General features: G+C 46.4%; 1 protein-coding gene across 1 annotated transcript; it reads left to right on the top strand.

The window, feature by feature from the left end:
* LOC141191720 (uncharacterized) lies at nucleotides 1-27,191 on the top strand. Its single transcript, XM_073661657.1, has 7 exons — nucleotides 1-86; nucleotides 20,142-20,291; nucleotides 20,418-20,597; nucleotides 20,681-20,804; nucleotides 20,884-20,981; nucleotides 21,180-21,270; nucleotides 23,704-27,191. Exons 2-7 carry the CDS (start codon nucleotides 20,214-20,216, stop codon nucleotides 25,545-25,547), a joined length of 2,415 nt encoding a protein of 804 aa, XP_073517758.1. The 5' UTR covers nucleotides 1-86; nucleotides 20,142-20,213; the 3' UTR covers nucleotides 25,548-27,191.
* Nucleotides 27,192-27,447: the final 256 nt, after the last annotated feature.

The following is a 27,447-nucleotide window of genomic DNA, read 5'->3' as shown; positions in this document are numbered from 1 at the left end:
CCCTGACTCCTCCCCTCCTGTGACCTCATCACAGCTCCTGTGCGCACACAACAGCCATATATGTGGTGGTGGCTCTGCAGGTGGAGGTATGTGGAGACCCCATTACTGGGCGCACGGGGCATTAACCCCTTCAGCACGGAGGCTCTCTGGGGGTCTTGTGTTGCCCCTTTATAAGAATCATAAGGTTTCTGTTCTGTTTCCTGTAATAGATACATACGACCCCACTATGGAGACAGGAAGGGAGGAGACGTCTTGTTCTCATTAGTGATGAGGGCGCGTGGATTGTTAACCCTTCGGTGAGCGCGCTCGGTGCTCGGCATCTATGTTGGTGCCGCCGCGGCTCATGTGTCATGGCGGTTGGGCTGCTGTGACACATGCAGGGATTTGCCTAACAAACAGGCTGTTCATCAGACATGGTGCCATTAACAGACGCCTTCACCGAGGATATTGAATAAAGGGCTCTAATGGAGTGAATAATAGGACCCCCAAACCCAAACCTATTTAACAGCGAGAAGACGAGCGACCAATTGACGGGTCAGACGCCTTCTCAGCGTCAATTAAGTGACATTTTATTGAATGAAATAAGTATTTGATCACCGACCAACCTGCGAGAATTCTGGCTCCCACAGTCCTGTTAGTCTTTCTTTATGAAGCCTCCTACTCTGCACTCATTACCTGTATTAATTGCACCTTGTTAGATGTATAAAATACACCTGTCCACACACTCAATCAATCACATTCTAACCTCTCCACCATGGGCAAGTCCAAAGAGCTGTGTAAGGACACCAGGGACAAAATTGTAAACCTGCACAAGGCTGGAATGGTGTCACGGGTGTGTCAGATGTGACAGACCTCTGCCGGGGGAGCGGTCTGGAGATGAACCAGTACTGGGGGAGGTAGCAGAACCCATGCAGTTAGGGGTGCCTTTACATCATACATTTTCCCGGAGATTCGCAAGATAAAAGCCGTATTTTTTTCTGGGAAAAAGGGACATTTTATTAGGACTTGTCCTTCAATTCCTAAACAAAAGGACAACTCACAGCAGAGAGGATTCTCTTATAACATAACCTTCACTTATACTTATAAAACTTATATATCCATTACTGAATCAACATAACCCCTATTAACCTAAGGACACAAAAAGACTCATTACAGATATTTACAGGATACGGTCTCCGGATGAATATATCCAGTCCTGACTGTTAAATAACATTAATCATAATCTAAAGTGCTATTGTGCAATATAGAAAGAAAATGTGTGGTTCTCACCCATTTTGCATCTAGGCACCATCCGGGAATTTCTGATGCTACCCTGTCATGACCCTGGGTTTAGCTCCCGCCCCGACACGGGCAGTACCCAAGTGTACCTTCTAACATATTCCACAAAAACCCTCCCGACGCGTTTCTTTCTCCTTACGGAGAATTCATCTGGGGAGTATGTTTAGCATTTTGGGGAAGGCACAAATAATGCAAAGAGAGAAGGTGACTCTGTGCCAATAAAGTGTCAAAGTGAGTAAAACAAAAAAATTCAATGAGGCTCACAATAGTGAGTGTTCATTACAGTCGTGCAGAGTGCTACTGACGTTGTAGTCTCCGTGGCGGCGACCCGTACCGTGCCCAGGGCGGTCAAACCAAATGGCCAGTCTATATACCGAATGTCCGACTATGCCACCCGTGAATTGCGGTCAGAGTGAACCGCCACTGCAGGGCAGACCGCTGAGGCTGGTGTTGTGGGTGCAGCTGAGCGTAGTATAACTCCCCACGGGAAGAGTATAGCCTCAGGGCAGTAAATGGGGATGTTGGTGGTGATGGTGCGCAGGAGCAGCAGTAATCACACGGAGACTGTCATGCAATTCAGGGTCTTTACTGTTGGTGGTATTAAGGGACCCGTCCGGAATACAGGTTAACAATGGAGGCCTGGTCAGTCTGAGAGCAACTGGGAAATCCCGCTGGTCAGGGGGAGTTTGTAGGCCTACCGTGCTGATTTCACTCTTTCTTGGCTATCCTGCTGTAGTGTGGTGGCAGCCCACGTCTCTGAGTGTACCGTGTTGTTCTCACCCGTATGACTGGCGACTCGGGCCTTCCGTACTTCTCACCCCTCCGGCCCGCCATTACAACATGTGGCTGTGGACTCCACAACGCTTCCGGTCACGTGGCACCCAAAACGCCTCAGTCACACGGCCGACCACATATGGTCACATGTCCCCATATATACCGTATTATTTCTGAATGATTACCACTGCCATAGTGACCATCAATCCAAATCGCACATGATGCTCCTTCCTACTTGGGGTAGGCTGGCAGCTTTAAATACAAACTTCATCAGGCGGACATAATTTAAATATACATATTTCATTCTGAAGGCACTCTTTAAGCAACCTGATGCCCACAATGTCATATATTATATATCTATCCATAAATTTCCCTTCTTCCTAAGGGTATATAATCCTTAAGGATATAAAGATCACCTTCTTTTGAAGGCACTCAAGATTTTAAAGGCTCAAAAATCTGATTTTGACAGGCTCATGTAATGGGACGCACCATGTAAGCATGATCAAACAGGGGGAAGGGAGGGGGAGGATTTTGTACGGTGGGGATCAGGAGATACTCCTTTCAGATAAAACAACTATAGCCAAGTTGCTCATTGAGCCGGAAAATCCATCTTGCTTCTTTTTGCTGTAGGATTCTGTCCATGCCCCCCCCCCCACTATTCATTTTCATGCAACCAATTCCCGTCAATGATATTACTTTCGGACCCCCCCCGTGCACTAAATTTACATGTTTAGCAATGGGCGTGTCATTATTGTTTGCAATATCACTTAGATGCTCTCCTATTCTTCTTCTCATTTCTCGTATGGTCTTCCCTATTTACTCCTTTTTGCAAACACATGTTGCTTTATATATCACAAATTTTGTTCTGCAATTAATAAAACTTCTAATATCAAAGGACAGTCCTGTAACGTTACTCATAAAGGTTTTTGTGGTCTTAACATTCGGACAGGCCACACATCCGCTTCATTTGTAGCAGCCATTCGGTCTCCCTGATAACCAAGACTTGTCCTTTTTAGATTGCACAAAATGACTTTTGACAACCCTGTCTCCAATCGTTTTGTTTCTATGAAACGTGATTTGTGGTTTTGTACCAACAACTTTTTTCAAATCCTCGTCCATGGCTAGAATTCCCCAATATTTTTCTATAATGACCCTTGCTTGTTGGGCACCATTATCGTATGTCGCAATCAACCTAATAAGTTATTTTCCTTTTTCATTATTGTCTTTTGTTCTTGGAGAGAGCAGATTTTCTCTATTTTGTTTTAAAGCAAACTGGTACGCCCTTCTCAAAACCCAATCAGGGTATCCCCTTCGTTTAAACCTCTCTCTCATTTCCTTAGCCTGCTGTATAAATTCACCATGAGTCGAACAATTCCTTCTCAGCCTGATGTATTGGCATTTTGGTATTCCCTTCGTCAGAGGGGGGGAGGATGGTGTTCTCCCACCGAAGAAGGGAATTTGTAGCTATTGGTTTCCGAAAAATTGTGGTATGTATATCCCCCTCCTCTTGTTTTGCAATCTGGTACACTTCTTCCACTACCTATCCCTAGTAGGCCATGGGCACACTTGTCCATGGATTTTATTACTGACCTCCCGGTTTCTGCAGGTAAAACAGTGGTCTTGGTGGTTGTAAATAGGTCCAGTAAAATGGTTCACTTCGTCGCATTACCTGCACTTCCAAATGCTAAGACACTTGGTCGGGTGTTTATAAATGAGATTGTGAAGCTTCACTGGGTTCCCTCCGATGTGGTATGAGATCGGGGGACCCAGTTTCCAAATTCTGGAAAGCATTCTGTTCTCGACTTGGGGTGCAGCTCTTTTTTTCCTCTGCCTTCCACCCTAAGACCAAGCGCGTCAATCAGAGTTTGGAGACCTACCTCAGGTGTTTCGTCTCCAAAAATCAGGAGGATTGGGCATCCTACTTACCGCTGGCAGAATTTGCAATTAATAATCATCTTCAAGTATCCACTGGCAGGTCACTGTTCTATGGTGCATACGGTTACCATCCACAGTTTGGCACCTTTAGTGGGGGAGGAGCTTCGGGAGTTCCTGAGGAGGAACGTTTTGCTTTGTCGCTCTCCTTTGTGTGGCAGGGGGGTGCTGAGTAGTTTAAAGATCATGGGAGACCGGTATAAACTCATGGCTGACAGAAAACGCTTGCCAGGTCCGAACCTGAATGTGAATGACTTTGTGTGGTTGTCTACCAGGAATATTAAGTTGAAAGTCTCTTCCTGGAAGCTGGGACCTAGTTTTATTGGTTCCTATAAAGTAACTGCCGTCATTAACCCAGTCTTGAGCTTCCTCAGTAAGAATATTGAAGATTGGTCGTGGTTGGGTCTTCCAGCATGACAATGACCCTAAACACACAGCCAGGGTAACTAAGGACTGGCTCCGTAAGAAGCATTTCAAGGTCCTGGAGTGACCTAGACAGTCTCCGGACCTGAACCCAATAGAAAATCTTTGGAGGAAGCTGAAACTCAATGTTACCCAGCGACAGCCCCGAAACCTGAAAGATCTGGAGAAGATCTGTATGGAGGAGGGGGCCAAAATCCCTGCTGCAGTGTGTGCAAACCTGGTCAAGAACTACAGGAAACGTCTGACCTCTGTAATTGCAAACAAAGTTTTCTGTACCAAATATTAAGTTCTGTTTTTCTATTGTATCAAATACTTATTTCATGCAATAAAATGCAAATTAATTATGTACAAATCATACAATGTGATTGTCTGGATTTTTTTCCAGATACTGCCTCTCACAGTTGAAGTGAACATGCAATAAAAATTACAGACCTCACCATTCTTTGTAGGTGGGAAAATTTTCAAAATCGGCAGTGTATCAAATACATATTTTCCCTACTGTATGTGTGTCTGTGTGTATATACATATATGAGTACCATACCCTTTCCTTTATACCTTGATACATATCTGTTCCTATTTAATGTATCAGTGTATTTTTTTATATATATTTCTATATATAAGAGCAAACAAGGGCTTGTGAGAGACACTCACCGCGGAGCGGGGGCGCCATTGTTGTTCCTTAGGATGTAAACCTCCGTGGCTAGGCAGTATCCGCTTTGTTTAGGTGCGGGATAGGGTAAGGTAGTGACTATCAGTTATTCAGCAGCATCATTGTTTACATCTCTTTATATACATCCTCAACAAACCATTCAGCTTGTAATTTTGCTAGTTATATAATATATTGTCAGTCCAGTTTTTAATGCATATATTTAATAAAGATTTAAGATTTTATTTTAGGGGGGGTTTCCCACAGTATTGGCCACTGCCCACACACAATATGGTACCATCCTCCCTACCGACTACCCCACGGCTAATGAATAAATACTCACTTAGCCCCATTCTTGGGGCAGATTCTAATGAACCCGGGACCAATGAGATATTTACCTCTCAATAGTTGGATAGGCAGGGGCGAATCATCCATAGTGGCAACCCACGTGACCGCTATGGTGCCCTTGAATTGATGGCGATGGCATTGAATAGAATAGTGAATCAGGGAGTCGAAAGCTCCCCGATCCACCATTCAGCCTTCGACTGTGAGTCTGAGACTCCATGCACTGCAGGCACAATGGCGTCACTACATCACACCTGTAGTACGGAGCCTCAGTACTATAGGCTCCCTACTACAGTTGGTTGAGTAGTTTGTGTTTTTTTTTTAAAATGTCAGGAATTGTGGGGGCATCATATTAAGTGAAGGGCTGTGGGGGCCATCATACAGTGTGGGTGTGTGGGAGCCCTCATACTGAGCTACATGGGCGCATAGGAGAACAATTTCCTAGTGATGAGTGAGATAGGGATAAGTAAGTCAGAAATACAGACCTTTGGTATATATGGTTGCAGACTTGAATTGATATAGTGTAGTGTGCCAGGAGGGAGTCATTAGGAGTCATAATACGTTCTGCCGTGCTTGGACGTCCATCTGTCGTGGCCTCCGCGGGGTATTAGACACCCGCTTCCCATTCAATTGAATTGGAGGCGGATGTGTAGTACACCGCGGCGGCCACTACAACTTGACGGCCAAGTACCGCAGGTAAGGAATTCCAGCCGGCGACCACCGCTGCTGGCACCGATAACAGCTGATCGGTGGAGGTGCCGCTTGCAGGACCCCAACCGATCATACATTGATGCCCTATCCTTTTTATAGGGCATCAATGTAAAAGTTGTGGACAACCCCTTTAAGGAAGGATTCCTTATCTTAGACAAACAGGATTTAAGAAAACAATTGTCTATACTAGAGAGAAAGCTACAGTGTCGCCTAATGGGGACACACGTTCTCCTATGAAGAAGTGAAGATGCAGTGCCACAGCAAGGAGTGTGTGGCCCTCATCTAATGGACTTTGAGAGCACTAGTGAGGAGTCGTACCGATGCACCTCAGTCAGTGAGGTCCTCACACATAAACTGGGAGCTGAGAGTAGCTCTGAATAGCCGTAGAGACACATCTTGACCCATATGGTCCCCACAGGGGATGATGGGCCTTTCCATAGTAGTTTGCTGGACTGTTTTAGCTTGTAACAAAAGTTATGTACTGCTACATGTAACCGAAAAGTTCTTGACTCTGCATAATGCAGAAGAAGCATTCATAAATTGTTGTGCCTGCTAGCTAATGTACAGTTAGGTCCATATATATTTGGACAGAGACAACATTTTTCTAATTTTGGTTCTAGACATTACCACAATGAATTTTCAACAAAACAATTCAGATGCAGTTGAAGTTCAGACTTTCAGCTTTCATTTGAGGGTATCCACATTAAAATTGGATGAAGGGTTTAGGAGTTTCAGCTCCTTAACATCCTGTTTTTAAAGGGACCAAAAGTAATTGGACAATTGACTCCAAGGCTATTTCATGGACAGGTGTGGGCTATCCCTTCGTTATGTCATTCTCAATTAAGCAGATAAAAGGCCTGGAGTTGATTTGAGGTGTGGTGCTTGCATTGGGAAGGTTTTGTTGTGAAGTAAACATGCGGTCAAAGGAGCTCTCCATGCAGGTGAAACAAGCCATCCTTAAGCTGCAAAAACAGAAAAAAAACATCCGAGAAATTGCTACAATATTAGGAGTGGCAAAATCTACAGTATGGTACATCCTGAGAAGGAAAGAAAGCACTGTTGAACTCATCAATGCAAAAAGACCTGGGCGCCCACGGAAGACAACAGTGGTGGATGATCGCAGAATAATCTCCATGGTGAAGAGAAACCCCTTCACAACAGCCAACCAAGTGAACAACACTCTCCAGGAGGTAGGCGTATCAATATCCAAATCTACCATAAAGAGAAGACTGCATGAAAGTAAATACAGAGGGTTCACTGCACAGTGCAAACCACTCATAAGCATCAATAATAAAAAGGCTAGACTGGACTTTGCTAAAAAACATCTAAAAAAGCCAGCACAGTTCTGGAAGAACATTCTTTGGACAGATGAAACCAAGATCAACCTCTACCAGAATGATGGAAAGAGAAAAGTATGGCGAAGGCGTGGTACAGCTCATGATCCAAAGCATACCACATCATCTGTAAAACACGGCGGAGGCAGTGTGATGGCTTGCCTGTGGCACTGGGTCACTAGTGTTTATTGATGACTAGATGGTGGCCCTATTCTAACGCATCGGGTATTCTAGAATATGTATGCGGCGGACCGGGCGCGACTAATCAGCGAAGCAGTGTTTAAATGGGTTGTGCACTACTTTAAATTAACCCCCCAATGTATCCCCCCGGGGCCCCTAATGAATTTTGGAGGACCGGGGAGCGAGGCCGCTGGTCGGGGAACTTCTGCTGCGAGCAGCCGGGAGATGACCGGCTAGCACAGGGTGAACGGGTGAGCATGGGAGCGGGTGAGCGTGTGAGGGTGAGAGTATGAGGGTGAGCGTGGGAGCGTGTGAGGGTGAGCATAGGAGCGTGTGAGCGTGAGCGTCCGAGGGTGAGCGTCAGAGCGTGAGCGTCCGAGGGTGAGCGTCAGAGCGTGAGCGTCCGAGGGTGAGCGTCAGAGCGTGAGCGTCCGAGGGTGAGCGTCAGAGCGTGAGCGTCCGAGGGTGAGCGTCAGAGCGTGAGCGTCCGAGGGTGAGCGTCAGAGCGTGATCGTCCGAGCGTGAGCGTCAGAGCGTGAACGTGTGAGCGTCCAAGCGTGAGCGTCCGAGCGTGAGCGTCCGAGCGTGAGCATCCGAGCGTGAACGTCAGCGTGAGCGTCAGAGCGTGAGCGTCAGAGCGTGAGCGTCCGAGCTCGAGTGTGTGAGCGTCAGAGCCTGAGCATGAGCGTCAGAGCGTGAGCGTCCAAGCGGGAGCGTCAGAGCGGGAGCGTGAGCGTTCGAGCGTGAGCGTCCGAGCGTGAGCATCAGAGCGTCAGAGCGTGAGCATCACAGCGTGAGCATGAGCGTCCGAGCGTGAGCGTCCGAGCGTGAGCGTGAGTGTCCGAGCGTGAGTGTCCGAGCGTGAACGTCCGAGCGTGAGCGTCAGAGCGTGAGCATCCGAGCGTGAACGTCAGAGCGTGAGCGTGTGAGCGTCCGAGCGTGAGCGTCCGAGGGTGAGCGTCAAAGCGTGAGCGTCCGAGCGTGAACGTGTGAGCGTCAGAGCGTGAGCGTCCGAGCGCGAGTGTGTGAGCGTCCGAGCGTGAACGTCCGAGCGTGAGCGTGAGTGTCCGAGCGTGAACGTCCGAGCGTGAGCTTCCGAGCGTCAGAGCGTGAGCGTCAGAGCGTGAGCATCCGAGCGTGAGCGTCCGAGCGTGAGCGTCCGAGCGTCAGAGCGTCCGAGCGGGAGCGTCAGAGCGGGAGCATCAGAGCGTGAGCGTGAGCATCCGAGCGTGAGTGCGTCTTATAGTCCGAAAAATACGGTATATAATAAATATACAGTACAGACCAAAAGTTTGGACACACCTCATTTAAAAGTTTTTCTGTATTTTCATGACTATGAAAATTGTACATCACTGAAGGCATCAAAACTATGAATTAACACATGTGGAATTATATACTTAACAAAAAAGTGTGAAACAACTGAAAATATGTCTTATATTCTAGGTTCTTCAAAGTAGCCACCTTTTGCTTTGATGACTGCTTTGCACACTCTTGGCATTCTCTTGATGAGCTTCAAGAGGTAGTCACCGGAAATGGTCTTCTAACAATCTTGAAGGAGTTCCCAGAGATGCTTAGCATTTGTTGGCCCTTTTGCCTTCACTGCGGTCCAGCTCACCCCAAACCATCTCGATTGGGTTCAGGTCTGGTGACTGTGGAGGCCAGGTCATCTGGCGTAGCACCCCATCACTCTCCTTCTTGGTCAAATAGCCCTTACACAGCCTGGAGGTGTGTTTGGGGTCATTGTCCTGTTGAAAAATAAATGATGGTCCAACTAAACGCAAACCGGATGAAATAGCATGCCTCTGCAAGATGCTGTGGTAGCTATGCTGTTACGGATCCAGGTGGTGGAAGCTCTGTGCTGCGTTGCAATGAGGGACCAGAGGGGCGTAACTAGGTATCAACTTGGACTGACCAAGGTCGCATGGCGGCTCAATCGACTCCGTGAACCAGGGAAGGACCGAGCAGAGGGACCAGGTTCTACTCTGGGCCTGTCCTTGAATGAGAGCAGGTGACTCCCACGGGTAACTGGCAGGAGCCTCCGGGTAGGCAAGGCAGGTAACTGACAGGAGCCTCCAGGTAGACAGACTGATAGGCACGGCAGGTGACTGGTAGGCGCCTCCAGGTAGGCAGACAGATAGGCACGGCAGGTAACTGGTACATTCTCCGGGTAGGCAGGCAAGCCAGGCCCATAGACAGACCGGCGGGTTTGGATCGTAGGCAGACCGTCGGGCTGGAGAGTACACTTGGCAGGCGGAGACTGGTAGTCAGGCTGGCAGGCGGAGACTGGTAGTCAGGCTGGCAGGCGGAGACTGGTAGTCAGGCTGGCGGACAGGACTGGTTGTCAGGCTGGCGGACTGGACTGGTAATCAGGCTGGCAGACTGGACTGGTAGTCAAGCTGGCGGACTGGACTGGTAATCAGGCTGGCAGACTGGACTGGTAGTCAAGCTGGCGGACTGGACTTGTAGACAAGCTGGCGGACTGGACTGGTGGTCAAGCTGGCGGACTGGACTGGTAGTCAGGCTAGCAGCGGGACCTGAGGGCTGAAGCAGAGTTTAGGACACAAAGCTACAACATTGCACGGGCACCTCCATTTTGGAGGAGGTGCCTTTTATATGAGAGGTCCTCCGGCCATTGGCCGGGGACTCCTTAGGACAGCGTGCGCGGCCCCTTTAAGAGGGAGGGTGCGCGCGCCCTAAGCACAGTGTCCGGGAAGCTGCGTGCGCCGACAGCAGCAGCAGGAGAGTCGAAAGACACCGAGCCGGGAGCGCAGCGGTAAGAGGGACGGTGTCTCTGCCTGTCAGTGGGCAGAGATGCCGATAATACAGTACCCCCCCCCCTTACGCCCCCTCTTTTTTAGGCCAGAAAGAATTTTTTTAAGAAGAAGTGGGGCATGGATGTTCTCCCTGGGTTCCCAAGTTCTCTCCTCTGGGCCAAACCCCTTCCAATCCACCAGAAAAAAAAGGTTTTTCCTCTTACCCTCTTGGTGGCCAGAATGTTCTCTACCTCATAGACGTCCTCAGCAGAGACCGAAGCTGGGGAGGTACCTGGATTGTCGGAAAAAGAATTAAGCACAACTGGTTTGAGGAGAGATACGTGGAAGGAGTTGGGAATCCGTAAGGTGGCCGGGAGTTTTAACTTGTAGGCTACTGGGTTGATTTGCTTGAGGACTTTGAATGGACCAATGAACCGTGGACCTAACTTATAGGAGGGTATTTTGAGGTGAACATGTTTGGAGGAGAGCCAAACCTTGTCCCCCGGATGGAACTGAGGTGGATCCAGACGTCTCTTATCAGCATGTTTCTTCATCCGCTCGGAGGATTGAAGAAGTGCGGACCTAGTGTCTTCCCAAATGGTGGAAAATTCGCTGACCAGAGACTCCGCGGCAGGATTGTCCACTGAAGCGGAGACGGGAAACGGAATCCGGGGATGTTGACCGTAGACCACAAAGAACGGGGACTTAGAAGAAGATTCACTCTCATGGTTGTTATAGGAGAACTCAGCCCTTAGTAGGAGCTCCACCCAATTGATATGGTGAGCGTTGACGAAGTGCCGGAGGAAGCTGGTAAGGATCTGTTTGATACTTTCCACTTGGCCATTGGACTGCGGATGGTAAGCAGAGAAGAAATCCAGGGTGACATCCAGCAGTTTACACGTAGCTCTCCAGAAACGCGAAGTGAACTGGATCCCGCGATCAGACACAATGTGGAAGGGTAGGCCGTGGAGACGAAAGATGTGATGGATGAAATCCTTAGCCAGCACAAATGCAGACGGGAGACCAGGCAGAGGGATGAAGTGGGCCATTTTAGAAAAGCGGTCAGCGACCACCCAAATGACCGTACAACCGGCAGAAGCAGGGAGATCAGTAATAAAGTCCATAGCAATGTGTTGCCATGGGGCAGCAGGTACGGGAAGAGGCAGGAGGCGGCCGGCTGGAAGATGTCTGGGAACCTTGTTGCGGGCACAGGACGAACAAGCCGTGACGAAGTCTACCACATCCTTGCGCAGGGTAGGCCACCAGTAATGCCGGGTAATGAGCAGGAAGGTCTTTTTCTGGCCAGCATGGCCGGCTAGTTTAGATGAATGACCCCAATGAAGAACCTTCTTATGATCCGAAACCGCTACAAACGTCTTACCGGGTGGGAGACGAGACAGGTCCAAGGGGGCCACATTCATCACTTTGGAAGGATCGATGATATGCATAGGCTCCTCTTGATCGGAAGACAGGAAGGATCGGGACAAGGCGTCGGCTTTAACGTTCTTGTCCGCTGGGCGGTAATGTAGGGTAAAGTTGAAGCGGGCGAAGAACAAAGACCACCGGGCCTGATGCGGATTGAGTCTTTGGGCATTCTGTAGATATGCCCTATTTTTGTAGTCAGTATAGATGACAATCGGGTGCAGAGCCCCTTCAAGCAGGTAACGCCACTCCTCCAGCGCCAATTTGATGGCCAGCAGTTCTCGGTCTCCTATGGAGTAGTTGCGCTCGGACGAGGAGAAGAGCTTGGAGAAGAAGCCACAGGTTACCATTCTCCCGGATGGTGATTTCTGGGTGAGCACCGCTCCGCCTCCGGAAGAGGAAGCATCAACCTCCAGAATGAACTGCTTGTTGCTCTCCGGACGGTGCAGCACTGGGGCAGAAGAGAAGGCTTGTTTTAAGGAGAGGAAGGCCTCCTCCGCTTCGGACGGCCATTCCTTAGGATTTGCTCTCTTTCGGGTGAGCGCAGAGATGGGAGCAGTCCGGGAAGAGAAATGTGGGATGAAGAGACGGTAATAGCTGGCGAAGCCCAGGAATCGCTGAATTGCCTTCAACCCCTCCAGACGGGGCCACTTTAAGACGGCAGAGACCTTCTTGGGGTCCATCCGTAGACCAGTCTTAGAGATAATATAGCCCAGCAACGGAAGAGAGGTCTGCTCGAAGAGGCATTTCTCAAATTTTGCTTATAGGTGATTCTGCCTGAGCCTAAGCAGGACCTGACGAACGTCCCTCCGGTGTGTGGGAAGATCCGGAGAGAAGACCAAGATGTCGTCCAGGTACACCACCACGCAAGAATATAAGAGGTCACGGAAGATGTCGTTAACAAATTCTTGGAAGACGGCTGGTGCATTACAGAGACCGAAGGGCATCACACGGTATTCATAGTGGCCGTCCCGGGTATTGAATGCCGTCTTCCACTCGTCTCCTTGGCGGATCCGGACCAAGTTATACGCCCCACGAAGATTGAGCTTGGAGAAGATCTTCGCGCCTTTAAGGCGGCCGAACAGCTCAGAGATGAGCAGCAGGGGGTATTTGTTTTTGATAGTAATCTGGTTGAGTCCTCTATAATCGATACAGGGGCGTAGTGAACCGTCTTTCTTTTTTTTTTTAAGAAGAATCCGGCTCCAGCCCTCTTCTTCTCCCCCTCCCCTATACTATTTGTCAGGAGAGAAGAGCTGATAATCTACTATCTGTCTGTATGCAAATTATCACCACAGCAGAAGTGGCTTGGACAGATGCTGGCACAAAGAAAGGTGCTACAACCCCAATTAGACCTCCGACAATTTACATCTAGCTGAGGAGGACGCAGCTCGTTAACTAAGACAATTCCCCAGCTGCAGGATTTTCGGAGCCAAAATAAAAGATGGAATAACTAAAGTTACATACGTCCTATGATAATGGGGCCCATATTTTTAGTGACAGGGTCAGCCAAGGAACAATATACTTATTTTCCCGGAGCTGTGAGCCCCTCCGGGGAGAAAAATGGACTGCAGCAATAACGTGTGTGGTCTCTGGAGACTCAATTGGAGTTTCTCCCCTCCAGCTATATTGAATCGTCTCTGCGATCGTATAGTAAGTTTCTTCTTTAATCCTTATTATTTTGTGTAACTGCATATGTATTGTATTGTCCCCTTGTGTAAAATCTTTGTACATTTTTCCTAAACACTGCCTCCCTTTTGGATTAAATATAAAATTTAATAGTCCTGTTTCTTTTGCTCTGTAATCATTCAATTTCTCGAAGCCATACACTACCAGAATGCAGGCGTCCGACCAGGCCTGTATTATATTTTAAATTTGGTCGGTGGTGGCAGCGAATAATAATAATTGGGCTAGCGTGAAACTGGTAATAACTGTACGAGATATGACATGGCAATGATGATGGAGGAGGTGGGGAAGATATGGCATTGATGGAGGATGTGGGGGGGGTGGCAATGATCGAGGAGGTGGGGGGATATATGGCAATGATGATGGCAATATGAAAATGATGGAGAAGGTGGGAGAGAGCAATGATGAAGGAGGTGGGGGGAGAGCAATGATGGAGATGGGAGTGAGCAATGATGGAGGAGGTGGGGGGAGAGCAATGATGGGGAATTACTTGGATGCTATATGCTGTTAATATCTGGTCTGGTCATGGTGTGGTGGTATTTCTCCCTTGTATGTAGTATTATTCAGTCACTATGTGGTGGTAATATGTGGTCTGGTCACGGGTGTCACTGTATTTCTCCCTTGTATGTAGTATTATTCGGTCACTATGTGGTGGTAATATGTGGTCTGGTCACGGGTGTCACTGTATTTCTCCCTTGTCTGTAGTATTATTCGGTCTCTATGGTGGTGGTAATATGTGGTCTGGTCATGGTGTGGCAGTATTTCTCCCTTGTATGTGGTACTATTGCTGTTGGTATAGTGGGTTTTGTTGGGTATGGCAGTCAATTGTTCTTTCTGATATTAGTTAGAAGATTATTTATTTCCATTAGTGATTAAATATTTGGAACAAGATGCACTTACAGGGGTTCTCCGGGGAAAACAAGTAATCACCTCTCTACAGGATAAGTGATAAAATATTGATTAGTTGGGGTCTGAATACTGGGACCTGCACCAATTGGTAGAATGTGGAGTTTTTATTCCCATTAGACTGGAGCTCATGTGCGACTTGTCCACTGATCTATTCTTTCCCTCACTTGCTGTTCTTGTCTTTTTCTGTAAGCCCCAAAGAGAATGAATGAGGCTGCGGTCAGACGTCCCACCTGCTGCTGTATTTTAAAATGGGGATAAGTGTCCTGACAGGGATAAAAGTTCCCCATTCTTCCGATAGGTGCGTTTTCCAATGTTCGGACCCAAACGATCAATAAGTTATCACTTATCCTTTGGAGCCCATGGATCGGTAATATCTTCTTTTCACCAAACAACCCCTTTAATACAAACTACCTTAATTGTACATCCTAGTTATAGTGGTGCACAGTAGATACAGGAGCCGCCTGCTGTTTACAGTCCTCTATAACAGGGATAACGGCTAACAGGTATTTGCATATAGCTGTAGAGTGGGCCCCGAGGATCAATTCCCCCTGTGGGCCCCGGACACCCCAGTCCGACACTGGCTGTCTTACATAGTCACCTGTATAAAAGACTCCTTTCCACAGACTCAATTAATCAGTCAAACTCTAACCTCTACAACATGGGCAAGACCAAAGAGCTTTCTAAGGATTTCAGGGACAAGATCATAGACCTGCACAAAGCTGAAATGGGCTACAAAACCATAAGCAAGATGCTGGGTGAAAAGGAGACAACTGTTGGTGCAATAGTAAGAAAATGGAAGAAATACAAAATGACTGTCAATTGACATCAATCTGGGGCACCATTTAAAATCTCACCTTGTGGGTTATCCTTGATCATGAGGAAGGTGAGAGATCAGCCTAAAACTACACGGAGGAACTTGTTAATGATCTCAAACCACAGTCACCAAGAAAACCATTGGTAACACATTGCGCCTTAAAGGTTTAAAATCCTGCAGTGCCCGCAAAGTCCCCGGGCTCAATAAGGCACATGTGCAGGCCCGTCTGAAGTTTGCCAATGAACACCTGGATGATTCTGTGAGTTATTGGGAGAAGGTGCTGTGGTCAGATGAGACAAAAATTGAGCTCTTTGGCATTAACTCAACTCGCCGTGTTTGGAGGAAGAGAAATGCTGCCAATGGCTCAAAGAACACAGTCTCCACTGTCAAGCATGGAAGTGGAAACATTATGTTTTTGGAATGTTTCTCTGCTAAGGACACAGGACTACTTCACCGCATCAATGGAAGAATGGATGGAGCCATGTACCGTAAAATCCTGAGTGACAACCTCCTTCCCTCCGCCAGGACATTAAAAATGGATCGTGGTTGTGTCTTCCAGCAAGACAATGACCCAAAACATACAGCCATTTGAAACACGCAGGCCACCTTCGGGAGATCAGCGGCGACGCAGCCGGGAGATGACCGGTGCTAGCCGGTCATCTCCCGGCTGCTCGCAGCAGAAGTACCCCGACCGGCCGCGGCCGGACCAATCAGCAACGCGGGATTTCCTGGACCGACAGACAGACGGGATAAGCCAGCCGATTATATAGTAAATATATATATATATATATATATATATATATATATATATGTGTGAAGGAAAGTATATAATTCCACATGTGTTAATTCATAGTTTTGATGCCTTCAGTGTGAATGTACAATTTTCATAGTCATGAAAATACAGAAAAATCCTTAAATGAGAAGGTGTGTCCAAACTTTTGGTCTGTACTGTATATATATATATATATATATATATATATATATTATATATTTTTTTTTTCCCTTCGGGGGGCTCAATTTCAGCTATTGCTACGTCACTGTGATTTCTATCTACGTCACTGTGTATAGAATGTGTATAGGATAACAGAGTATAAGAAAGTTGTTATGGACGTGACTTAACTAACATTGTGCAGTGAGTCTGGTTTCCCTGTAGTGACAGATATTTCTTGTTGCTAAAACTGTGATTTTTTTTCATGTTAAATATTTTTTTAGACAACTCTCATTAGTGCGATTGTGGCGCCCCTGCGGGTCCAGTTGCCACAGAAGTACTGCATCTCAGCCAGAGGTGTGGTACCCCACTCTCAGGTAAGGAGGGAGCACTACCCGGGACCCACACACTCACATCCAACACTACACCACTTCATAAGGGAAGGTCAAGATTGCTCCTAAGAGAGAGCACAGGCCTGGTCCCTTTCAGGAGGGTGGAACTAAGTGGAGGAGCTGGGTGGAGGAAACAGTTCAGGGGAGCACAGACAGGAAGAGTATAAAAGCAAGGGTAGAAACATCTAGAAGGGTCCATTTTCCTGGCTCCAGTGCTTGGAGCAGGAGTTCAGTGGATAGTGAGGAGTGTGGCCCAGTCAGAGGGGCCCAGCAGTAGGAGAGTGAAGGGAGAAGACCGGAGCAGTGGGAAAGACTCCAGAAATAGAAGGGATCCTAGGGGCACGGCGAGTGCGGGAAGCCATCCGTGCGCCCGAATTCACGCTGACCATCGAGGGATCAAGGCCGCAGGAGGGGACTGGCCCCAGACTAGTGGAGTACTTTAAAGCTCAGCTAGCAAACCGGAGGTTGCGGTATCTTTAGGTGCCGTAGCCACAGTCCACACATAATCGCTGAAAAGGTGGCCATATAGGATAAGGGGACAGTCCAGACGTCGCCTGACGAGGCCCACGGCCACTGGCTCGGGACACTGTGTCTGAGGCGCAGGGCAGGAGGGCGAGAGCTAGCGCAGTGAGACGGCCTGGAGAGGTACACCGAAAAGGGTTCCGTTCAAGTGCTCCTAAGATATCTGAGAGTTGGCTGGATCACTTCCCAGGAGGACACAGGACGATGTGGGTGGTTACAAACCGGTAACTGTAACCTGGAGAACTTAACAACTGTGAGTAAAACCTGAAGACTGCACCCCGCTGTGTCCTTGACTTAATTGCTGCGTCACCTGCCCTGCACTACACTGTCCCTGCTGACAACATCTACCTCATCAAGTCCTATATACTGCCCTGGGGCATAGCTCTACCCGTGGAGAGCCGAACCATCTCTGCTGCGTCACCAACAGCCCCAGTGGATCTGCACCACAGCGGGGGCCCCATATAGCCACATACCACGGGTGGCGTCACGAACATTATCCCCAAATCTTTATTTCCCCAAATTGACTTTCACTGTTCTTTATTTGACCGCCCTGGGCCACGGACTGGGTCACTGCCACCGTGACTACCCCAATACAGAACCGGCCCGGCTACCGTGTACCCCAGGGGGCACGTCACGATCATACAACATACAATCCTCTGATTGCTCAGGTGATGCACTGTACTGCTGTAGTGCGGTGTATTATCCTTGCCTGTCAGTGTAATCCGAACGGCTCGATACACATGAGATAAGTGGTGGCTGAACAGTCATTTGGCAGACTGCTATCTCTTCCATCTCCCTATACACACAAATATTCCAGCTTTCCTGTGGTCTGTATGAGAGAGTCGCCTCCAGACTCCTCTAGCGGACGATTATCTACAGGAAGAACAAACGGATTAGCCTCTGAATTTCAGGATGAGAGATCCTTCTCTGCCCTGACATCATCTGTCGGGAGGCCCCCAAATACTTTATATAGTCGACCAAACCCCCCCCATGGGGTATGAGGAGCACTGAATATACATGCTTCTTAATAGCGGCACACAGTGTAGCCGCAGCGCAGCTCCTGCTGCTGCCGGAATCACCTGTGCCCGCTGTTTAAGGGCATAAATATTCAACCTCTCTCCATGGGCGTGGGGAGGGGTGAATATTCATGCCCTTTAATAGCGGGCACACGCGATCGCCCGGCAGCAGGAGCCGCACTGCTGCTACGCTGTGTGCCAGCTATTAAGGAGCATGAAGTCCCAGCGTGAGGAGCAGTGACTTCCGGCAGCTGATCTCCCCTTGTGAGCCTCGCATGGTAGTGACGCCATGCGCGGCTCACATGGCGAGATCAGTGCGGGCAGATAGGACGCAGCGCTGGAGGACAGAAGAAAGGTGAGTAGGAGTGTTTATTTTTTTATGTGAAGCATGATGGGGATTAGGGGGACCATGCATACCAAAATAAGGATGAGGGGGCGTACATAACAGGATAAAGGTGAGGGGGCCATACATACCAGGATAAGGCTGAGGGGGGCATACATAACAGGAAAAAGATGAGGGTGCCATACATACCAGGATAAGGATGAGGGGCCATACATACCAGGATAAGGATGAGGGGTGCCATGCATACCAGGATAGGGATGAGGTGTGCCATGCATACCAGGACAGGGATGAGAGGTGCCATGCATACCAGGACAGGGATGAGGGGTGCCATGCATACCAGGACAGGGATGAGGGGTGCCATGCATACCAGGATGGGGATTGCTGTGCCATTCATACCAGGATAGGGATTAGGGGTGCCATGCATACCAGGATAGGGATGAGGGGTGCCATGCATACCAGGATGGAGGGGTTCCATGCATACCAGTATAGGGATGAGGGGTGCCATGCATACCAGGACAGGGATGAAGGGTGCCATGCATACCAGGATAGGGATGAGGGGTGCCATGCATACCAGGATGGAGGGATGCCAGGCATACCAGGATGGGGATGGGGGCCACGTATAAAAGGAAGGGGGGGGCATATATACCAGGATGGGGGATATTGTCAGAATTGGGGGACATTACCCCTATACCAGTGTCATCAGAAGACCCCCTCCCCCTTAAAAGTGCATCGTGAACACATTTTTTGCTTAAATTTTTTTCTATTTTCCTACTCTAAAACCTAGGTGCGTCTTATGGTCTGGTGCGTCTTATAGTCCGAAAAATATGGTATTTATGGTAATTTATAAGCCTTCCCTGTCTTCAAGACTATCAGAGCAGTAGCACATCCCTCTGGCCTGCCCTTGTATCCTATTACAGGTACCTCCTTCTCTGCCTCCTGAGAGGCGGAGAAGGAGGTAATACAAGGGCGGGCCAGACGAGTGAAAGAGGCGTGTTTTTCTGGGCACAGCACCGCTCTTTCTCTTTTTTCCATACCCCGGGCGTCCCGGACGCCTGCAGCTTGCTTCACTTACTCTTTCCCGGTGAGGCGCCCCCTCACCTCGTCACTGCAGTCCTCAGGAGCGAGATCAGAGAGGCAGAGAAGGAGGTACCGGTAATAGGATACAAGGGCGGGCCAGAGGGATGTGCTACCGCTCTGATAGTCTTGGAGACTGGGAGAGCTGGGCTCGCAGGAAGAGCTGACCAATCCAAGCAGGCTTTGTATACAACAACCAGCCAATCACCGGTAAGGTTCATCACTTTAAAATTACCATACTGAAATCAAATCTGATTTTTTTTTAAATTTTTATTGCATGTGCGTTGGAAGAGGGGTAGTCTTATACAACGAGTATATCCCAAACTCTATATTTTAACTGGAAAAGTTGGGGGTCGCCTTATACACCCAGTCTTCTTATACTCCGGATAATACGGTAGTTATTTCTCATGTCACGTGTAATGAATATCTCCTGCAGTATTGCTAATGCCGATTCCAGTGTTGGTAAAGGAGACGAGAATTAGCGTCATGGAAGATGAGTCTATGAGAAACGTATTCAGCTGCCGACTCCGAGGAAGAAAGAGGAAAACTAAACACTGTAAAATAATAAATCTCCTCATATGTTTCCCCTTATTATCTCCAGTAATTGTATTATTACACAGGATTTTTATGATGCTACATCTGCTCATCATCTTCTCATTCAGATCCCTACAATATCAGATCCTCTCAGTGAAGATCTTCTATATAAGAGAATTTTCCTTATTGATCCATAAAAGATGGACATGGACAGAGACAAGATGGTGGAGAGGATATTACACCTCACCCTAGAGATCCTCTTCCGGCTTACTGGAGAGGTGAGAGATTCTGATGACGTCATATTACATCATTATCTATGGGAATAACAGATGGACAGAACTGGAGAGGTGAGGACTCTGGAAATGTCTGTAGTGAGATTTATTAATGTGTCTCTCCATAACCAGGATTACACAGTAGTGAAGAAGACCTCTAGTGAGCGCTGTCAGGACCCTGTGTCTGAGGGATGGGGAAGACCCCTGAGCCCAATCACGGGGCCTCCACCTCACCCCCTGATACATGAAGACATCAATGACCAGAAGATCCTAGAACTCGCCTACAAGATGATTGAGCTGCTGACTGGAGAGGTGACACTGCTGGGAATGCTGGGACATTATACAGTAACGCTATGGAGGGATCGAGGGGATGACGGTATCATTGTATGCGTCAGGTTCCTATAAGGTGTCAGGATGTCGCTGTCTATTTCTCCATGGAGGAGTGGGAGTATTTAGAAGGACACAAAGATCTGTACAAGGGCATCATGTTTGAGGTTCCCCAGCACCTCACATCACCAGGTAATAGGACTAAATACACACTGTCTATAATTATCTGTATGTAAAGAATGAATTCAGACCCTGTATGTGTTTCCTCCAGATCTATCCAGTAAGAGGACATCACCAGAGAGATGTCCCCGTCCTCTTCTTCCACAGGACTGTAAACAAGAAGATCCCAATGTTCCTCAGGATCATCAGGTAGATGGAGAGAAGGTGTCATGAGATCTCCCCTATGATGGGTAGACGGCTGTGAAGGTCTTGTGCTCAGTCTTGTTTTATCCACCAGTATTATATGTTTTATACTTGTGTAATGAGAACGGTGGAGATGGCAGGATTAGAGCTGATCATAGATGGGACTTCTCCATCTGTCTGTGACTTTTACAATATTTGTTTCAGGGTGAAGATCTGACCCATATTAATACTACAGAGACATATGTGAGGGGTGATGAGCGGTGTAAAGAGGAGATTCCTACATATGACTACCCAGGTGAGTAGTGACCACTAAATGCAGAGAAGTCACAGATTCTTCTCAGTCACCGGCTGTGGCTGCTTTATCGGTGGTGTAGTCCGGCCGTATCACAATCGTGTGATCACCATTTTGCCTCTAGATCACAAAATTCTTCTCCACCCAAAACTGTTCAAATGAATTTGGGCATTGAAAACCCCTTTTCTGTAAAACTTACAACCTGGAGGATCCACCTACCCCCCTGGGATTAGTAGACGCTGACCCTTACCTGCCCAGATCTGTAAACTACAAAGCCAAATGACAGCGTACGTAGAATGTGCTGAAAACTTATAAAATCACTTGAAGAAAAACATTCTGATGGGCCTTTAACAGAAAGCGGAGGTTAATGATGCTGTTGGCTTCCTAGGACCCTGATATCTTATTGGATGAATCTACCTTCTCTCCCTTCTGTGTCGCTGAATGTGCTCATATGGTCCCTACAAGACCAGGTCCAGTCTTTCTGGCCAAACTACACTTTTATGATCAACAATATTAAATGTGCAGTGAGGGCCAAGTGTGAATTTCTGTACAATAACCACAGAGTTTCCCTTTATCCTGACTTTTTAATTTCTTTTAAAACTGACTAACTTCAAGCAGGATTGCAAAAAAACATTACACCTGTGCCATGATATCTCTCTAAGCTGTGCGTGGCTGATGGCTGTAATATACATCTATTCACGCCTCCAGGAGATGTGGTGGCATGGCTCGAGCCCTGGTTTCATGGATTCACTCCACGTCATGAATTCCATTATTTTTTTGATCCTAAGGAATTCCGATTCCTGCACAATCTCTCCTGAAATGGGGGCACTAATACTTTCTCTACTCTTCTGCTCAGAACTCATAGTAGCTCCAATGGTCCACCATAAATGAGTGCAACTCCGGTTTAGTGTTGGATTTCTCCCTTCATACATACATTTGTGTTGGGGATGTAACACATATTTTTATTGTTATATTTTTTTTACATGTTCATTCTGTATGATAGTTTATTTGGGGTCGGATCGGCCTGCCTCACCTATGTGAGTCTTTAACTACCTAGTAGTTACAGTTATAGACTGAAGTTTTTTTTTACTGAAGAAGACTGTTCAGCTTGATCGTTTCAGTCGGTGTTATTATCTGTAGTCACAGTTTTGCCCATTACCCTTTAATCCTTCCTTATGGATCTGGACTTACACAGAGACCCCTAGGCTTGGGCCATAGTGTTACTTGCTGTTCTGTGGAGTGAGATGGGAAGAAGAATAGTCAGGTAGCCAGAACCAGGAGGGAAGAGAAAGTACAAAATCAGACTACGCAAAAATAGTCAGTAAACGGGCCGGGGTCACAACAGGAAACAAATACACAAGCTGGGAGCTGATCACAGAGGACTGGACCAGAGGAGAACAAGGCTGGATCTGGCAGCTTCCGGCAATATGCTTCCAGCTTTAGTAGGGTGCGGTGCTTTCCAATTGCCAGAAGTAGGGAGCAGGTTACTTCAGCTGGACAGCACACACACCCATACCGCCAGACTGGATGGTACTACTGGTTCCATGCAAACTAATCTAAGTGCCTGGACAGAGCCTGTGCCGCCCAGAACTTTTGGTCCCGTCGTCTTCTCAATCACCAGCGCCGCCTGCAGAATAAATAGGACAGCACCTGGTGACAGAAGCAGACGTCGCCGGAGCAGATCCCAGGGGATATGGGACACACCACACCATACAAAATGTCAGAAAATCAGAGCAGTAGAAATTCTCATATATTGACTCCATTTTGAAAATTATGACCCTCAATGAATTAATCTTTAGAAGTTGTCACTACTTTGACTCCACAGTCACTTTCCGAAAATTAGGACACAGTACAAATAGGCCATTTTATTGCCCAACACATAGCGCCCAGATTGTGCTCCAGGAGACACACACACTGTAAATTAAGTGGGTTCTTCTCACTGTAGTAATGCCAAATACATGGATGATAAATGTGGTTTGGGCGCACTGCAAGGCTCAGAAGAGAGGGGGAGATCTGACTGTGGGAGAGCGGATATTGCTGGATTGGTTTATGGAAGCCATGTTGCTTTTCAAGAGCCTTTGAGCCACTAATAATGTGAAAATCTCTGTTTTTCCACTGACAGATGATGGACCTGAGTGGGGACTTGTTTTTTGTGAGATGAGTAGAAGTTTTTATTGGTGTTATTTTTGCCTACATAACATTGTTTGGCTTTTTATTCCATATTTGAGAGACTGAATGAACAAATAGTTGAATACCACACTCCACTGGTTCATCCTATGAGGTTTTCTATTACACTGTGAACTGTCATTGTCTTGGTGAATAATTCAATATTTTTTTTACATGAGTTGCTATTTTACAGTTTAAGTAGAAATGTTAAAAAATATATAATTCAAGGATATTTTATTCAAAAATAATTATTGGTTTTATCCTTGGCAGATGACTGTACCAGGAGATCAGACGGACAGCTGACATCTTCAATTTTTAAATCAGACGATCTTGAGATCCCAGAGGATACAATTGAAGTGAATGCAATTACTTCAGATCTACCATCATCCCTTCACAGGAAAGATCTGTCATCTGATCCTTTGAAACAGGTCCTGTCTTCTGATTCATTACCGACTACTAAGGAAAATCAAAGTCACAAAATAAGCATTAAAAAACAAACTACTCCTAATGAAAAGAAGCCATTTTCACGTTCAGAATGTGGAAATAGTTTTCTTAAGCATCAAAACATTCACACAGCGGAGAAAAGATTTTTTTGTTTCAAGTGTGGGAAATGTTTTAATCAGAAATCAAATCTTGTTAATCACCAGAGAAGTCACACAAAGAAGAAGCCATTTTCTTGTTCAGAATGTGGAAAATGTTTTATAGAGAAATCAAGGTTTATCAGACATCAGATAACTCACACAGGGGAGAAGCCTTTTTCATGCTCAGAATGTGGGAAATGTTTTAACCAGAAAGCGCATCTTGATAACCACCGGATAACCCACACAGGAGAGAAGCCATTTTCTTGTTCAGAATGTGGAAAATGTTTTACATTGAAATCAAGTTTTATCAGACATCAGAGAACTCACACAGGGGAGAAGCCTTTTTCCTGTTTTGAATGTGAGAAATGTTTTAACCAGAAATCAAATTTGGTCAATCACCAGAGAACTCACACAGGGGAGAAGCCTTTTTCCTGTTCAGAATGTGGGAAATGTTTTAACCAGAAATTAGATTTGGTCTATCACCAGAGAACTCACACAGGGGAGAGGCCTTTTTCCTGTTCAGAATGTGGGAAATGTTTTAACCAGAACTCAGATTTGCTTAAGCACCAGAGAACTCACACAGGGGAAAAGCCTTTTTCCTGTTCAGAATGTGGGAAATGTTTTAACCGTAAAGCAATTCTTGATAGCCACCAGAGAACCCACACAGGGGAGAAGCCTTTTTCCTGTTTTGAATCTGAGAAATGTTTTAACCAGAAATCAAATTTGGTCAATCACCAGAGAACCCACACAGGGGAGAAGCCTTTTTCCTGTTTAGAATGTGGAAAATGTTTTAACCAGAAATCAGGTTTGGTTAAGCACAAGAGAACTCACACAGGGGAGAAACCTTTTTCCTGTTCAGAATGTGGAAAATGTTTTAACCGTAAAGCAATTCTTGATAGCCACCAGAGAACCCACACAGGGGAGAAGCCTTTTTCCTGTTTAGAATGTGGAAAATGTTTTAACCAGAAATCAAATCTGGTTAAGCACCAGAGAACTCACACAGGGGAGAAGCCTTTTTCCTGTTCAGAATGTGGGAAATGTTTTAACCAGAAATCAGATGTTGTTATACACCAGAGAACCCACACAGGGGAGAAGCCTTTTTCCTGTTCAGAATGTGGAAAATGTTTTAACCAGAAATCAAATCTGGTTAAGCACCAGAGAACTCACACAGGGGAGAAGCCTTTTTCCTGTTCAGAATGTGGGAAATGTTTTAACCAGAAATCAGATGTTGTTATACACCAGAGAACCCACACAGGGGAGAAGCCTTTTTCCTGTTCAGAATGTGGAAAATGTTTTAACCAGAAATCAAATCTGGTTAAGCACCAGAGAACTCACACAGGGGAGAAGCCTTTTTCCTGTTCAGAATGTGGGAAATGTTTTAACCAGAAATCAGATGTTGTTATACACCAGAGAACCCACACAGGGGAGAAGCCTTTTTCCTGTTCAGAATGTGGAAAATGTTTTGTGAAGAAATTCTCACTTCTTAGTCACCAAAGTACTCACACAGGCGAAAAGCCATTTTCATGTTCTTAATGTGGGAAATGTTTTACACAGAAATAAACTCTTAATAAACTTAAGAGAAGTCACGCAGGGAAGAAGCCTATTTCAATTCTAACCGAAAACTGTATCTTCTTAAAGGGGTTTTCCACTTCTATTAGTACAACGCCTTCTCATTCCTCATGTTTGGCCTTGTTAAAATAAAAACACTCATACAAACCTCCCGTTGTGGCGCCGTTCCATTGGTGTCACAACTCGCGTTTCTGGGGCTCACATAAGGTTATTACATCACACAATCCTGCTCCCAATCAACGCCGCCTTCGGACATATTGAAAATCAACAGGAAAGACATGGCTTGGACATAGAAATGAGAGCACTCTCTTCAGACCGTGTTCCTGGGGGAATAATAAGCAATTTCCAGCCTTAAACATAACGTCCGATATGGGAAAGAAAGACGAGATCGGAGGTTAATCTGAGGTCCTCCACCTCGGTCAGCATGTCTGATATGCAGTGTTTCTTATCGAAAGTCTTATCATCCTGCTCTGGAGCCATTACTGCCTCATCTCAGCTTGGAAAAAGAAGCAATATTAACCCTCATGATGCCAGACATCTCAAGCCTGTAAGTCCTGCACTAACTTCTCTCTTAATGTAGGCCTCACAAGAAAACATCTCCACAAATCTCCCTGTATTCTCACCAAAGCCCACATACTGAGCAGTGCTTGCTGCACAGGAAAATATACTCCCCCCAGCCACAGGGATTTTAATATGGGGAAAGCCATAATTGATTTGTATTTCATATTGCGTCTATCCCTACTAAACAAGAGATAGAGCAATATATACAAAGGCTGAAGACCACGTACAAAACTGAAATACGTCCCCTCACTTCTAGCCTATCACAGCTTACTGACAAGGTACAGAGATAAGAGGATGATGTTGTACAAGTTGTGGCCATCAAAATGCTCAGAAACAAACACTGGATCTTCACAGCCAGCAAATAAACAGTCTCTTTAATATCATTGATGACCAAGAAAATCACAATAATATCCTGAAATCATCAATAGGCCGACACAGATCACTGCCGCATACTATTGTAGAAACACTGTCTGACACGGAGAGGATGTAGGTGTTTAAGATCTCCATCTATTCCAACATTTTGACTTTGGCAAACTTATATCTCCCTAATTGTGACCTAATTAAGACATGATGTCAATACTTAAACAAACTAAAGCATTTTCTGTAGGACCTTATCATCATTGAAGGTGACTTTCATTTTGTCTTGGATCCTTCTTTAGAGGCGTTCCTGGGCTGGAGTCACCAATCGAAATCACCCAAAAGCTTTGCTAAACGTGCTCCGGTCTTTCCAACTGGTCGATGTATGGAAGATACAACATCCAGACGTAAAGGATTATACGTATTATTCTCCTATACTCAATATGCATAGCCGTAGAGACTTTTCATTAAATTGCCATCACTTGCTTACATGGCAACCTACATCTCTGATAGGGATTGCTATATGGTCAGATCATGCTCCTGTATATTGTAATCTGACTATACCTGACTCCACCAAGGCTTCAACTGTGGGAACTTAAATGATTATCCGCTGAAAGACTCACTCTGTGTCTCAGACCTTCTTGAGACTACACTGTGTTCCAAATTATTATGCAAACAATATTTTCTCAGATTTCCCAAATTACCTATATGAATTGCAGTCATTATAATTTTCCAGTCAAATAGCTATTAGAGTACAATTGAAAGGTTTTTGTACAAACTGCCTATGATAACAGGATATTTTTTAAAAAATAAAAAACTCAAACTGCACTCAAAATGCATGTTCCAAATTATTATGCACAGCAGAGTTTTCAACCTTTTCATTTTAATAAAGAACAAAAAAATGGTCATTTTTGAAATTATAAGCATTAGCAGGTTATTAGAAACT

This window comes from Phyllobates terribilis, unplaced genomic scaffold, assembly GCF_046119375.1.
Source record: "Phyllobates terribilis strain yellow unplaced genomic scaffold, ASM4611937v1 Scaffold_51__1_contigs__length_9155689, whole genome shotgun sequence".
In the NCBI taxonomy this organism is placed as follows: domain Eukaryota; kingdom Metazoa; phylum Chordata; class Amphibia; order Anura; family Dendrobatidae; genus Phyllobates; species Phyllobates terribilis.
This window is presented reverse-complemented; position numbering and strand designations above follow the sequence as displayed.